This window comes from Sceloporus undulatus, unplaced genomic scaffold (genome assembly GCF_019175285.1).
Source record: "Sceloporus undulatus isolate JIND9_A2432 ecotype Alabama unplaced genomic scaffold, SceUnd_v1.1 scaffold_18, whole genome shotgun sequence".
In the NCBI taxonomy this organism is placed as follows: Eukaryota; Metazoa; Chordata; class Lepidosauria; order Squamata; family Phrynosomatidae; genus Sceloporus; species Sceloporus undulatus.
In genome coordinates, this window is record NW_024802940.1 from 37,981 (window position 1) to 53,012 (window position 15,032).

The 15,032-nt window shown below is 39.8% G+C and overlaps 1 protein-coding gene across 2 annotated transcripts in view; it reads left to right on the forward strand.

The window, feature by feature from the left end:
- LOC121917428 (CDK5 and ABL1 enzyme substrate 1-like) overlaps nucleotides 1-14,510 on the forward strand; it is a 35,332-nt gene extending 20,822 nt beyond the window's left edge. For both annotated transcript variants that reach the window (XM_042443383.1, XM_042443382.1), the window contains 6 exons: nucleotides 533-635; nucleotides 1,069-1,225; nucleotides 2,417-2,520; nucleotides 10,366-10,472; nucleotides 12,216-12,423; nucleotides 12,832-14,510. In XM_042443383.1, coding sequence (XP_042299317.1) covers nucleotides 533-635; nucleotides 1,069-1,225; nucleotides 2,417-2,520; nucleotides 10,366-10,472; nucleotides 12,216-12,423; nucleotides 12,832-12,972 — 820 coding nt within the window. In that variant the 3' untranslated portion in view covers nucleotides 12,973-14,510. The remainder of the gene's footprint in view (nucleotides 1-532; nucleotides 636-1,068; nucleotides 1,226-2,416; nucleotides 2,521-10,365; nucleotides 10,473-12,215; nucleotides 12,424-12,831) is intronic.
- The last annotated feature ends 522 nt before the right edge of the window (nucleotides 14,511-15,032 follow it).

The window sequence follows — 15,032 nt, forward strand, 5'->3', positions numbered from 1 at the left end:
CCCCCCTCCATTAAAGACACGGAGCAAAGGGAAAAGGGGAACTTTTGTTTTGTCTTTCCTCTGTTCCCTCGCCGTGGTTTTAATGGAGGGGAGGGGGGAGGAAGGAGCTTGAACGCCCCCAGGGCCTGATAGGTAGGGTCCCGACCCCCCCCCCCCCCCGCCCCATCCTTGTTTTGTATTATTGCAGAAGTAAAACATGTTCAAAAAGAATTATTTCTCATGAACTTACTTGGAATTAAATATTAGAAAGAAGTCTTGTCAATTAAATCATGATTGTTGTGTGCCTTCCAAGTTGTTTCTGACTTAGGGCAGCCCTAAGGTCTTTCTCTGGAGCCCAGAGAGTGTCAGTTCCCAGAGTCACAGTCCAATGTTCAAACCACATCACCGTACTGGCTCTCTTAATTAAATAATAGTCTTCACTATTTGGAAAAGAAAATAATTTCCTGTATAACTAACTTTGTATTATTTATTTACACTTGAAAAGCACATAGTTCTATGCATATCCTGCTAATTGTTGACTTCTGCTCCTCAGAGATGTGAAAACAGAAGGTGGGAGGCAGTGTCATTCTGCTGCAGGAGTTTGCTTGAAAGACATAGTTGGCCTTGAAGGTGTGGAGCTAGGAGCTAATGGGAAGGTAAGATTACTTATCAAAAGTTCATAAAATATTATACTCCTAAGATAAAGTTCACATTAGATCTTCATCCAAAGGAAATTGAAAACTCTGTGAGTATATTCTCTGCTTCATTTAGAAAACAGTGCCATCCAAACATCTAATACAACTTCAGCGCATTCAATTCATAAAGCACATATTTAAGACTACCATCTTTTATTCATTTAACTATGCATAAGCCTTATGAAACTCAATGGAATTTGCTTCTGAGTGGACACATAGATAATAATAATAGGATTTATTTATATACCGCCCAATCACTGGGAATCCGAGCGGTTTACAACGGGATAATAGACATAATAGATAAAGTGAACATTTTCTATAAATGGACTGTTTGTTGGTTTTTGCATGTTGGTATTAAGCTTGTGTGTCTCTCTTACCCTTTCTTTCTACCTAGACTGTTTCTTATACCCAGTTTCTTTTTCCAACCAATGCCTTGGGAGCACGGAGAAACACCATAGACTCTACTTCATCCTTCTCACAGTTTCGCAATGCAAGCCATCGTAGCCTATCGTTGGGAAGGGCTAACAGCACCCAAGGGAGCATTGATACAGGTAGCATTTTGGAATATCTGAAGTCTTGATTGGCCATTTGCAGAGTAGCATGGCAGTGCTTTCTAAAGACAACAAACACTGCACTGTGCTCCATTCTCCCAAGATTAGGTAAGAGATAATGAAGTAATTGCTGATATTCATAATACTGAGGTTTTGCATGAGCAGGTGCATCCTGGAACTGATACAAGTCTGTCTACCAATAACAAGCAATTACTGTACTGTGATCATTGTATGACATATGGTGTGTCTTAGACCACAGGGGCTCTAGCCTAGAGTATGGAAGGGAGGCTCAAGCCTATATGATTAATCAGGTCTGGTAAGGCTTCCCATTTTGCCTGCATTGCGCTGTGGCCCTACCCGCTACTTGAATGCACCTTGTGTTCCTTACTGGAGTGAATGGGGCTTTTGAGGTTGAGAAAGCTTCCCTACCCCTGTTTATACATAGTCAAGTGCAGCTGTTTCTACATCAGACCTTTTACAGCTTGAGTCTTCCTTATCTGGAATTTCAAAATCCAAAATATTCCAAAACCCAAAATATTCTGATGTGTCAAACACACTTTGTAGTGTGTCAAAATCATTTTGTTTCATGCACAAAATTATTAAAAATATTGTATAAAATTACCATCAGGCTACGTGTATATGAAACATAAATTAATTTTGTGTTTAGACTTGGGTCCCATCTTCAAGATATGTAGCCATATGCAAATACAGATATTCCAAAGTCTGAAATCCCAAACACCTCTGATCCCAGGCATTTCAGATAAAGGAAACTCGACCTGTATTAACATGGTTTTATATCCTTCAAGTCCATAAGTCCACAATCTCCTTCAAGTCCACTTATAATACACAGAATGTGAAAAAAAATGTTTTTTCACTGTAGAAGCTTGATTACTTCATTTGGATTAGAAGTCTTTCTTCATCTCATCTTCTAGCTAATTTTCTTAATTTAATAGATTTCTTGTTATTTTTTTTTCACTGTGTTAAATCATCTTGCCTAAGCCTTATTGGTTATTGGAGCCCACTTCAACAGTCAGAACCCAGCCCATCCTCACAATTTAACCACAGGTTTCAGATGCAAATAATATAGGGAAGAATAGTGTTATGCTTAATTTGTTTATAAGATTGTGTTCTGTTATTTTTATGTCTCTTGCATGACTTTATGCAATTGCTTGCTTTCATTGATCTTCACAGGCAGTGATTTGGGAGATTATATTGAATACAACCCTAATCTTTTAGATGATCCTCAGTGGCCATGTGGAAAGCACAAGCGGGTTTTGATATTCCCTTCATATATGGTGAGTCAGGTTTGATAATAACAACAAAAGGGCTGGTCTTGATTATAACTTTGAAGTTTATATTTGATCCTACTTAAACAGAGTGGGCTAAAATTAATTCTAGTCTTACTTAATCTAGAAGTCAAAGACATAGCTGTGTTAGTCTGGAAAATCAGTATGCAAAGGGATCTTGCAGCATCTTTGAGACTAACTGAAAGAAAGGAGTTGGTAGCATGAGCTTTCATAGACACGAGCCAACTTCCTCAGATGTGTGAGGTGAAGTGGGCTCAAGTCTGCAAAAGCTCATGCTACCATCTTCTTTCTTTCAGTTAGTATCAAAGGTGTTCCAAGATCCCTTTGCATACTTAGTCTAATTTAGTCTTACTTAGAGTAGACCTGTTGAAATGAATTATACTTCATCAGAATCAATCTAAATCCAATTCATTTCTGTGGGCTGACTTTAGAGTTAGGGTTAGTGCTTTTATCCTAGTGCTTTTCTGGCTGCTGTGAGTAATGAATTGGAATCATGGAGCTGTTCTACTATAGTTTCTGGTGAAGTGGAGCCCACTTAAGAGCCATACTTGGAGAAAGGTGTTTGGAACAACAAAGTGCAGGAAGATACAGTGGGAAAAGGTTCACACAAATTTTCCTTTTATTGTCAGATCCCATCCCTATTTTGTTCTTGCGCATGGTAAATATACGAATAAAAATGCCGCTCCCACACTTCATTTGACTTTTAAAACTACTGTACACAGTAGCAGAGAGAAGTTTCTAGTACTGAATGGTATACAGCTTTAATTATTGCATTTCACAAGTGGGCAGAGCTGAGACTAGCCCTTGTGACAGCATGGAACATTTTGTTCTCTGCATGTTGAGCTCCAATTTGTAATTAAACTTTCACTAGTTGGCAGGCTTTTGTCATTCGAGTTTGGCAAGCCCAGCCTTGCAGAAATTACTTTCTCTTATAAGTGTGGACAGAACTTCAGTGAGTGAGAGGAGGGAACACATGGGATGACCTAAACAAGTTATGGTGTAAATCACCTTTTGACCAGCATATTCAAAAACTGGCAGAGATTGGTTTTTTTGTTACAACCTTTCAAATAGACTCATGTTGGCAAACTGGGGATATAATTTAACAAACAGTGACTTCAGAATTTGGCAGAAGACAAAAGAGGTCACAGAGTTTTAAACTGGGGTTGGGCTTGTTTTTTCTCAATGAAATCTGTGATTTTGGTTTGTTAATCTTTAATGGCACTGGGCACTTACAACTTTTTGCCAGAACATGGTTTGGCATGGAATTGGCATAACGCTTTCACCACAGTGCAAAAAAATGTGTTTTACGGTGGAACTGTTTGCCTCCTGTAAGAGAAAACTATAAATGCAAACCAGACTTGCCTCATAATATCTGAAGCTCTAACAATTCGACTGCATAATTCAACCAGTTAATTATCTCCTTTGCCTGGTACCTTATATTGAGCCAAGCCATTAGTCAGTAGTAAAACCACAGCCAAGCCAATAGTAAAACTTCCAGTGACTTCAGTGACTTCAACCACTATTCAAGTAGCATCTTTTAATTTTCTTCTCTCAAGGATATTCACAAAAATTATATTTAAGCCAAATTCACTTCCAGAAAAATTCTTGGAAACAACATTCCATTCATGGGTAAGACCACAGACAAATGGGAATCAAAAATACTGGCACATTTTAACATAAAGCTTGTATTGCCAACAACAAAGCTGAGGCTTTTCAGAGTTTTAGAATGGGGAAGAACTGCATACAAAAATTGGAAGACCACCAAACTGATTCTGTAGGGAAGGGGTATAGGCTAGATGGAGACCCCAGGAGCCTAGATTCATCCCCAAGTTCTTAGGTTTTCAACCTCATTTATAAAAAGTTCTTTTAAGGATTCCTCCAGGCTGACCAAAAGCCTTGGGATTTGGTGATAGCTACAGCTGTAGTTAGCATTATTTTCCCCACTAATTGTCTGTACAATGTTTTCCCTGTCTCCATATTTTTCTTGTGAAATTCCAGCATTAGCAGGAACTTTTTAAACTCATTGTGGGGCGTGTTTTTGTTTTGTTTTGTTTTTTGTCATGGGAGTTTCCAGTACACGCCATCTTAAAGTTACACGTCTGTATTCACTGTTTCAGTGCCTTCTTCTATCATCTTGGAAGTACCACTGACTTTCATTCCCTCATTATGTTTCTGGTTGCTAGACTGAACATTTATTTTCCTTTCTTTTTTCTTCTTCTTTTTTCTATAGCATTATTGTGCTAAAGGGATATAACATTTTAATACTATGACAGGAACATTAAAAAATATGCACAGCAGGGAATGTGGATATTGGGGGACAAGGATGGGGGGGTAGGTTTTGAGTTTATGGAAGGGGATAGAGGGAAACTGCAGCTACATCACAGCTAAATAACATTTCAAGTTGGGAAAGAAGAGTAGTTGAAAAGAAATATGCAGGTCAGTTGTGGCATTAAACATACCGGTAGCTATGATTAGCAACAAACTATGTACGAAGCTCCAGTAAATTTTGGACATAACTAGAGGTGGAAGCAGAAAATACCATTACTAGCCATGAAATCTTGAAATAGTCCTAACATTTACTGGCACTATTGGGTACTTTGGAAGTTTTCAGTTGATTTTGTGCATAACGTATATTTTGTGTTCAACCAGCAGCCTGTTTAGCAAATACATTGCTAGACACAAAATCAATGGAGAACTTACTCAAATTGTTGCACTTCTTTATATTTAACCTTAAGTGAAGAAAAATAAGGATTTCACTTGATATAGCATGGCATCAACCCTGTTAGCAAACAATGGATACAGTTGAGTTAACATCTGTTTTTTTGTTCAGGCAGCAACACATTTGGGAAGATTGGTTGTTCTCTGTGTTTTTAACACACCTCCACAGAAGATAGAATGAAACAGAACAGGGCCTGTTTCTAATACAGTGGGCCCTTGGTATCTGCTGAGATTTGGTTCCAGGATCCCCCATGGATACCAAAATCCACAGATGCTTAAGTCTCATTAAATATAATAGTATAGTAAAAGGATATCCCTTATAGAAAATTGCAAAATCATGGTTTACCTTTTGGAATTTATATATTTTAAAAATATTTTCAAGTCGTGGATGGTTGAATCCACAGATAAAGAGAGTCCATGGATACTGAAGGCCGACTGTAAACATTCCTCTCAAACTAAAGAGTATGTTCTGTAATGAGTCACTGCAAGACCTCTGCTCCAGAAAATGTAGGATCAATAGAATTGTTTTGAAAAATATATTCAGTTTCCATTTCCCCATTTTCTGAAATGCACAAGTAATTGGTAGAGACAGAATGATGATCTGTAGACTGTTTCAGTGCTATTCCCCTTCTTGATGACACTGTGAGTCTTCTATCTAGAATAACATAAGGGAATATAAATGAGTAATACTTATTTATTGGGAGCAGTTTTAAAACAGGTTGGTCATCATTTCATTAACAAATGGCACTCTTCTGCTTTTCATGTGGAGACACTAAATGTTTCTTTATTCCTGTGGTACAGCACAGTATAAATTATTCAGGTTGACTTTTATAGTGATCTTCTTCTTCTGGTGGTGGTGGTGGTAAAAGGAATCCCTAAGACTGTGTTCAAAATTCTGTCATATACCTTAGGCACAAAAACTATTCATTATTTCCATCAGATACAATGGGTGGACAGCTGGTCAGAGGAACACAAGAGCAGATATATTCCAACACTGGTGAATTATATTACCTGAAAACTACACTTCTATACTTAACTGTTCGCTGTTCACCTGCAGTGATTACTATTTGCCCTTGATGAACACAGAGTTTCAAACTAAAGATGCAATCACAGTGGAGCCTTGGTATCGCGGACTTGCCAGCTGCAGATTTGAGCATCCTTGGAGAGTAAGCATGCATTGTCCCCTATGGTGGTGCGCGCACGTGGCCGTGCCACAATTAGGGACAGCCTCGTTGTCCCAGTGGTGCCATGCTACCATTAAGGACAATGGCGGTGCAACTGTGCCCATGCACTGCCATTGGGGACAATGGGACTTGGGCATCTGCAAATTTTGGTATCCATGGGGGTGGGGGGTCCAGAACAGATCCCCTGCAGAGTTCCCACTGTATATTGCTAAGTACTATGCATGCTTCACAGAACTAAACTGTGTTACACTAGCTACGTATACACCATTCCCTTACTCAGTTTTAAAGGGCTATAATTAGACCTTTAAAAAATTACTTTTTGGGATAACAAATCCCAGAATCTTCTAGGCACATAGCTGTGGGTATGCTGAGAGGGGAATTCTGACAGTTGTAGTCCAATAAAGTATCTCTGGTGACTACTAATGCTACTAGTGCAAAGTTTATGAAGTACTTAATGAGCTGGTTTTAGAGGGAAACAGTTTTCTCAGTTCTCATGGAAATCAGCTGGACTTGAGTTAATTACTAGTACAGTGCACCCACATCATACGCGGGCGTGCTATACGTGGCTTCCAGCATACTCTGGAAGCCGCATCAGAAAGGCTTCTCCCGTGCCCCGGAAGAAAGAATGGGCGTTCACCCATGGCACGCCACGTGCACACCACGAAAATGAGCCCCATTGTTGCTAATGGGGTTGAGTTTACGCAGTATTTCCCTTATGCCGCGGAGGCCGGAACGGATCCCCCGCATAAGGGAAGGGCCAACTGTAACTAACCTTAAACAGGGATTTCAGTGAGACTTGAGCACAACTAGCAAAGCCAGTCAGCTTGTTCGGAAGGGACATAGTTAAATGGTAAAGCATATACTGTGCATGCAGAAGACCCTAGATTCAATCCCCATCATCTTCGAGTTAGCTTGGAAAAGTCCCCTGGCTGAAATGTAGAGAGCTGCTGCCAGCATGTGAACACTAGGAGTTGGCAACTCTAGCCCTCCAAATGTTTTTGACCTACAGCTCCCATCAGCCCTAGACAGCATAACCAATAATGAAGGATTACTGGACATGCAATTTTAAAAATCTGGAAGACTACAGCTGTCCACCCCTTGTGTAGACAACACTAAGCTACATTGACTAATGGTGTGATCCAACGTTAAGTCAGCTATGTTCCATTAACCTCATCTGGGTTTTGGCATATGCAGTTTGTTTATTTACTCTTACTTCTGCAGTCCTAGGACAACTGACTGAGCACAAAGCAACTTCCTGTGTTAACACTAATTAGATGTTGTCACAGCTCCTGAATTTGCACAGGCCCTAGGATAGTGACTGGGGCAGATATTATGCCAAACTCTGGGATGGGCTCTGGGTATCATTTGCCAGATGCCATTCATGGTATTTCATTTGTGATCTTCATTTTGGATTGGTGAAGCACAAACTGAAATGGAAGAGTCAATGTCTGCCCTGTAAGGACACCAAGAGAGGTATTTGCCGCCAGATTCCACACACAGTACTGGGTTTGATGCATTATAAGCCATATTTGCCCCCACATTTGGCTAGTGGGGTGGGGTGAACAGCAGTTCAGACCCAGGAAAATCTACATTGGTGAAGCTTACAATATGCAGTGGAAAATGTGTTTGTACAGCAGTTACCATTCTTTGAGACGTTTAGTGGTTTGAACTGCATATTTCATCTTTTTCCAGCTTGGAAATAATTGTAGAAAATCCATGTAGGAATGAAATTCTGCTGCTTGGTTTTGTTCCAGTTTGTTTCCAGTGTTGTTGTTGCTGGAAAACTTCAAGAGTGATTTAGAATGGCATAGATAGTCAAACATGTCTCCAGGGTAACTGTTCTTTCTGGTGGGCCATGGTAAATACTCAGACTGGCCTATCTGGTGCTACAGGAGACCTCCTCATGCTTTGTTGTCCATTGCACCAAAGAGGATGACAGGTCATGACTTTGTTGTGTCTGGCTGAACAGTTGACTGTCAGCCAGGATAAATAGCTCCCAGTTGCAGTGGACTGATGCCAGCTCTCCTCCAAGTTTAAGCGCTAACTACATATTTCATGTCCTCTAAAGTAAACAGTCTGCCACATTAATCTATTCAGCTGATTTTAGAGACTTAATGGTGGGCCGGACAGTGGGCTAATGTCTTCCATACTCACAGCTGGGATAAAAGGATAAAAGTATACTTCGGAACTCTTTTCTTTGCCTAAAACCTAGGCATAGAATGGGGTTTTCTATCAAGTGACCAATTCTAGCTAAACAATTATTCAGAATTAACAAGTGATATTTAGTCAGCCCTCGATATTTGCAGGGGATCTGTTCTGTCCGCCCCCCCTGCAAATACCAAAATCCACAGATGCTCAAGCCTGCATTGTCCCCAATGGTATGCAGCCGCGCTGCCATTGAAGAAAACAGAACCTAATGGTGGCGCTGCCAGGTGCATAGCATAAAACAGGTGCATAGCATAATGGTTTGAGTCTTGGACTATGACTCTGGAGACCAGGGTTCAATTCCAGCTCAGCCATGAAACTCACTGGGTGGCCTTGGGCAAGTCACACTCTCTCAGCCCCAGAGGAAGGCAAGTGCCTCTGAACTGTACCAAGAATACCCCATGATAGGTTCACCTTAGAGTCTTGAAATGACTTGAAGGCATACAACTACCAACAACAATAGTAAGGAAATCAACTTTGAAGCTGTCTCTTACAACTGGAATAATGATTACTAAAGAAATACAGTATAAGAAAAGCAAATTAGGACTACCACCCCCTAAAGGATCATTTATCAGGTCAAAATGATATTATGCACTCTGTTTAAGAGCTAATGGAGTGGGAGAGCACCTGAAGGCATCCTGGTTGTTTCCTGGCATGTCAATAACCCAGCATGCTCTTATGGCAACCCTGGAATCTGTTTTGCATTCTACAGCTAACGTCGATACAAAATGTATCTGAAAAGGTTTCAGCAACTCCATCCTCCTCTCATTTCTAATAGCATTGTGGCAGGGATTACATAGTATTAGCGATGTCATTAATGCACCTGGTCATTTCCCACTTAGACACATTTTAGCACCACCTGCCACCAAAGTCTTTTGCTAGCTGCACACAAGAAAAAACATTCAGTCTGTACAGAAGGGAATAAATGGGCATAAAGAGATTAGATGTTATGAATGGCCTCACTCATATACTAGTAGGTGAACACATCAGTCTGTCATGATTTCTCTCTCACCTCAGCTACATTATTAAGTTAGCACAGCATAGTTGAAAAGAAAGAATTATCAGCAATAAGCCTCTTCTAAATAAGATAAGAACAAAGTGGCCGGAGCATGAACCTACTGCTATCCCTTTCATTTTACGATCTTTTGGCCCTGCTAATTACAAATAAAATCAAATAAAAACTAGATTGTGTGTGTACGCATGCATGCATGCCGGATGAGAATAACACCACAAGTCTGCTGAGGAGGCGGACTCTGATCCACAAAACCTTAATGCAGTGTATTATATATTTTGATAATACTTTTATGGAATTTGATTTAATAATCATTCAACCATACAGATTTTACTGAGACTGTAAGCAAGTAATTGATTGAAAATATTTATCTAATTTCCATAGAAATGAACTTTAAAGACACTGGGATTGCAGTAAAGCCAAGCATGGTTTGTCAATATGTCTTTCTAAAACAAGTTAGTGTAGTGCTGCCAATGTCATTATATTAATATGATAGTACACAGCATTCTCTTTTAAAATGCCATAAAATTCCTGTTGGTTTTACTGCACTGAATTTATGCTGCTATCCCCTCTGGGAGAGATGTCAAAATAACTATATTCCTGGTAGCAGTTGCCAAGGTGTACTTTAGGTCATTTTGATAATACTACCATTTCTGTAGTATGAAAGGGATAGCCCAAAAAATTCACCTTGATATTTTTCTTAATCTGTTACAGACAACTGTCATTGATTATGTGAAGCCATCAGACCTGAAGAAAGATATGAATGAGACTTTCAAGGAGAAGTTCCCTCACATCAAGTTGACACTTAGTAAAATAAGAAGGTAAAAATGCTGTGGAATTGCCCTGCAGTATATTTAGTGCCAGACGATAACTGTTCTGTATTAACAATCACATAGGCGGGTTACAAACGGCCCTCAAGGGGCCGTTTTCTCGCCGCCGCCATTCGCTGCATAGGGAAGCCCCAGCTGCCAGACCGCGAGGCTTCCCCGCGCAGCAAAAAAGAAGCGGCGAAATGCCGCTCCTTTTTGGAACGCGGAAGTGGCGCCGCGAGGGGTGGAGTGCGTCCTCGCGACGTCACTTCCGCCGCGACACGTCTGGACGCACAGCGTCCAATACGTCAACATGGCGGCGCCCATGTGGATGGGCACCGCAAAAAAGTACGCGCTCCGCGCGTACTGGGAGGAAGGGCTGTCAGGAAGGTAAGAACCTTCCTAACCCGAATATGGCCCTTCCTAACCCTAGTACGCGCAGAGCGCGTACTTTATGGCGGTTTGTAACCCGCCTTAGTCTTGATTTTGACACTATTGTCACGATCATAACTCACCCCCTCAACCTACTTTACCAGACATCAACTGCATGGGGAAAAGGAGGACCATTCTGCTGACCATAATGGTTGAATGATGTTTCTGTCGAGTTTGGGGGGTTAGGCCAGGAAAAGTTACTTAGTTAAGTATAAGCCAATACAGGATTCTGGCCCTCCTTTTTACGAAGTCTCTTTATGCCTGCCCAACACTTTTCTGCCTCATCCACAGTCTAGCTGTAAGTTTTATTAGCAGCACTGACATTAGGAGGATGCTCAGGGAGGGCTGGAAGAATCCACACTTTTGGTGTTGGATTGCAGCAGTGTGTCTGTAGTAAACAGTGCAGTCAAACTGGAGCTGGGAAAGAGGGGAGTTCTACTTTAGCTGGTAGAACTGTAGTGTGCCTGCTTACAACAGGCAAAGTAAAGAGCAGATAGTTTCAGAATCCCTTGCTGAGCATGCTTGACCAGCAACATAAGAGAAAAGGGGTGGGCAAATGAGCCTTCTTCACCAGCACATTAAAAAGCATAGATCTGTAAGTTTAGACCCCAAAATGGAAATCATAAGGAAAGTGAAGGATGGTGAAAGAAGTAATCCCTAGATGTATTTTGAAAGAAGCTTTCAAATGATCTCTAGAAGATTAAAAATGTTTCTGTTTATTTAGACAAGGCTTACCTGAGTTGTTTCATTTCACATGTGCATAATGTTAGTTTTGATTAAAAAGTTTACTGAAACATGTTGAGCTGCTCTTCCTTTACCTTTCATCTGAGTCACTTTCACTAACAGAACCTGAAAAGGCAGTAACAAAGGGGGTCTCCAGTTATTGATGGACTGTAACTTCCATCAGGTCTACACAGCATATTCAGTAATCAGACATGATGGGAGTTGTAGTACAAAAAAATCTGATTACCTTTCCAAATTCCTGTTGTAGATGACAGAAATTGTAGGATAAGGAGGGGAAAGTAGAGCACCTATTGTTAGACAAGAACTTTTCCTGGCAAAAAGTCACTTTGGCACTCATTGGTCTAGCACAATGGGAGGTGGGGATAGCAGAAATGTAAAGTTAATTATACACAAAGCTATGAGTTTAAATATGGACATTTGAGTGTTGAGAATTAGAGGGAGCAAATAATTACACTCAGAGTAACATAATATTTCAGCTCATTAGTATGTGCATTGTCTGTTTTTTAAAGATTGGCTGCATTAAAAGCATTAGTATTGTAATCTCTGGTTTTCTTTGACACTGTATTTGTCCCCTTTCAGCCTGAAGCGAGAGATGCGCAAACTAGCCCAGGAAGAGTGTGGTTTCGAGGAGCCCACTGTGGCCATGGCCTTTGTCTATTTTGAGAAGCTTGCTCTCAAGGGAAAACTCAATAAGCAGAACAGAAAGCTATGTGCTGGGGCCTGTGTCCTACTAGCTGCCAAAATTGGCAGTGACCTCAAAAAGCATGAAGTCAAACATCTTATAGATGTAAGTATACCTAAACTTCCATCTTTTGCAGTAAAAGGTAAAGATGAAGGAAGACAGTTTGGGCAATGGCTCTGATGAGAAGATTTGCTAAACTGTCATATATTTATTACATTGTGAAAAACCTGTGGTTGCCCAGATGTTGGATTCCAATTCTTATCTATGTTGGGCTGCTGTGAAATATAATAGAAGTGACAGTTTTAACACATCTTAAGGTCAAAGATTCCCTATCTCTGCATTGTATCATATAATAGGTTTTCTTTGAAAAGCTATTGAAGAGGAGACTTACCTACTAACCTGTAAATAAGATTGGAAAATGTTATTTCATATACTGATACACAACTAGCATCCAAATGCAGTATGCTCTTTTTCTTTTTTAATTTTTATTTGTCTTGTCTTAATATGTTACAGAAACTGGAAGAGAAATTTCGGTTGAACAGGCGAGAACTGATTGCCTATGAATTTCCGGTGTTAGTGGCTTTGGAATTTGCTCTCCATCTACCTGAACATGAAGTCATGCCACATTATAGACGTTTGGTTCAAAATTCCTAGCACTGGTTACCCTTCCAAGAAGGGGGAGGGGTTTAAAAACATATTTTCCATTGAGCTCAAAAGAGCAGAAGTTACTACTGGAAATGCAAAAATGGGGAACACATGCCTCAAGACTTACTGTACTCTATTCAGTGCAGCTTTTTGAAAAGATACTAGGAATAAAGCAGTAAATTCCTTTTTAAGACTCTCAGGCTTCAGGAACTGTTTTAACTACTCAGTGCAGATAGCAAATGAGTTGCATGTGAGTGAGCATTGGCTGGATTCATACCACATGGACCAAATAAGAACTTTGTGAGTTGTGCTTACTTTTCCTGCAACAATGAGGATCTACAGCAGCCTTCGTTTCACATTCTTTTTAACTGCTCCATTCATTATTTGAAACTTTGTCAGCTTTTCAACAAGTGGGTGGTTTCCAGCTTACAGAACAATCCTTCAAGCACTGGCAGGTTGTGTTGGATTTCTTCACTGTGTCAATGATGTGCCAATCTATTTTTGTATCTGTTATTGAAAGTGCACTTTTCCTGATAGATGGGTGGATTGTTCATTTGTGAAACAATGAACCAGGTGGCAGCCTTGCATCATTACTACAGTACTGTTTACTAAAGACGGGGGGCAACACTTTGGGACCATCTGGAAAAAACAAAACTACTGAAAGGGAGGAGTATGGTTTCGTTTAAGTAACTTCGGGTGGTATTTTATAATCCCTTGATGCTTTGATTTCTTCCTCTCTGTATAACGTCTTTTATTTTTCTAAAGATTACACTACTAAATACATGACATACACATACAAAATGACTCCACTTACAACTAATCTAATGATTTCACTTTTCTACATGATGCCATTCATATGCTGATATGTCAGGGAGATGTCATTTGGCAATCGTCTCCCTTTCAGCCACACACTAACCTCTGCAGTGTTCCCTCTGTGGAGATGGTTAGACTTGCACTCTGTAGTGTTTGTATTTTGTGCTCTATGTTAGAGTGCATTCTGAGGCACATTGATGGTGCTGTATGTTTAAACAGTGTTTTCTATAACCAATCAAACCGAAGAGCAGAATTGGCAGCCTGGGGCTCTGACACTAGGAACACATCCCAGCTTGGGTAATTCTTCTTGTTGTTGCATTATTGTTGTTTTTAAAATAAAATAAGCTGTACAACATTAAATTTGAAAAATTAGGGCACTAAAAATGCTACTTTTTCACACTTCTCAGATGTTTTACTATTCTGGAATCTTGTAGTACCTTAACTGTGTTTGTAAATTACCATATCCAGGCTGGAAAAGCTCAAAATCCAAAATCTCTGTGTATTCTGTTTTCTAAATACTGTATGTGTGTATAATTATTATGTATCAAACTATATGAGAAGATAATGACAGCTGGATGTGCTTGGTAATATGCTAGAGGACATGCATCAAATAATTAAACAACTATTTTTATATATAGTTAATGTACATGTCCCACTTTTTCCAGTACTGATTCACTTTACACAGTCCATGACTGGCACAACAATGTCAATAAAGTCAAGTAGTTTACTGTTTTAAAGTGTAATACAAATTAATTGACCACCAGTAGTGTCAACCACCAACATTCACAGTTCTCCTTCCTCCTCTGTACCAGTCAATAGTGACATATTTGTAATGACAGAAGCTGTAGCTATTCTTTCCCTGTTTCCCATTTCAAATACGTTTCCCCCCAGAATCTCATCTCTTCCTTGAAACTAAGCATCAGTTACTAATGCTATATACAGTTCATTCCTCTTGGCTAACTCTCTTGGCTTCTTAGCCATGTATCTTCCAATATACTACCCAAGAGATTACAGCCAATGTGAAACGTTCTGTAGTATCTATCAGTAAATCAAATATATATTACCTTTTTTATTTGTACAACACACTAAAAACATAGTGAATCTTTAGTGGAAGCAAGAGAAGTGTTAAAAGTTGATTTATACATATTCAACCATAGCCCAAGAAATGCATGTTCTGTATGGCTTCAAGAGTGGAAAGTATCCTGCAGCATCCAGTTTACCCAAGATAGTGGTCTGAAAGCCAACTTTATGGTGGA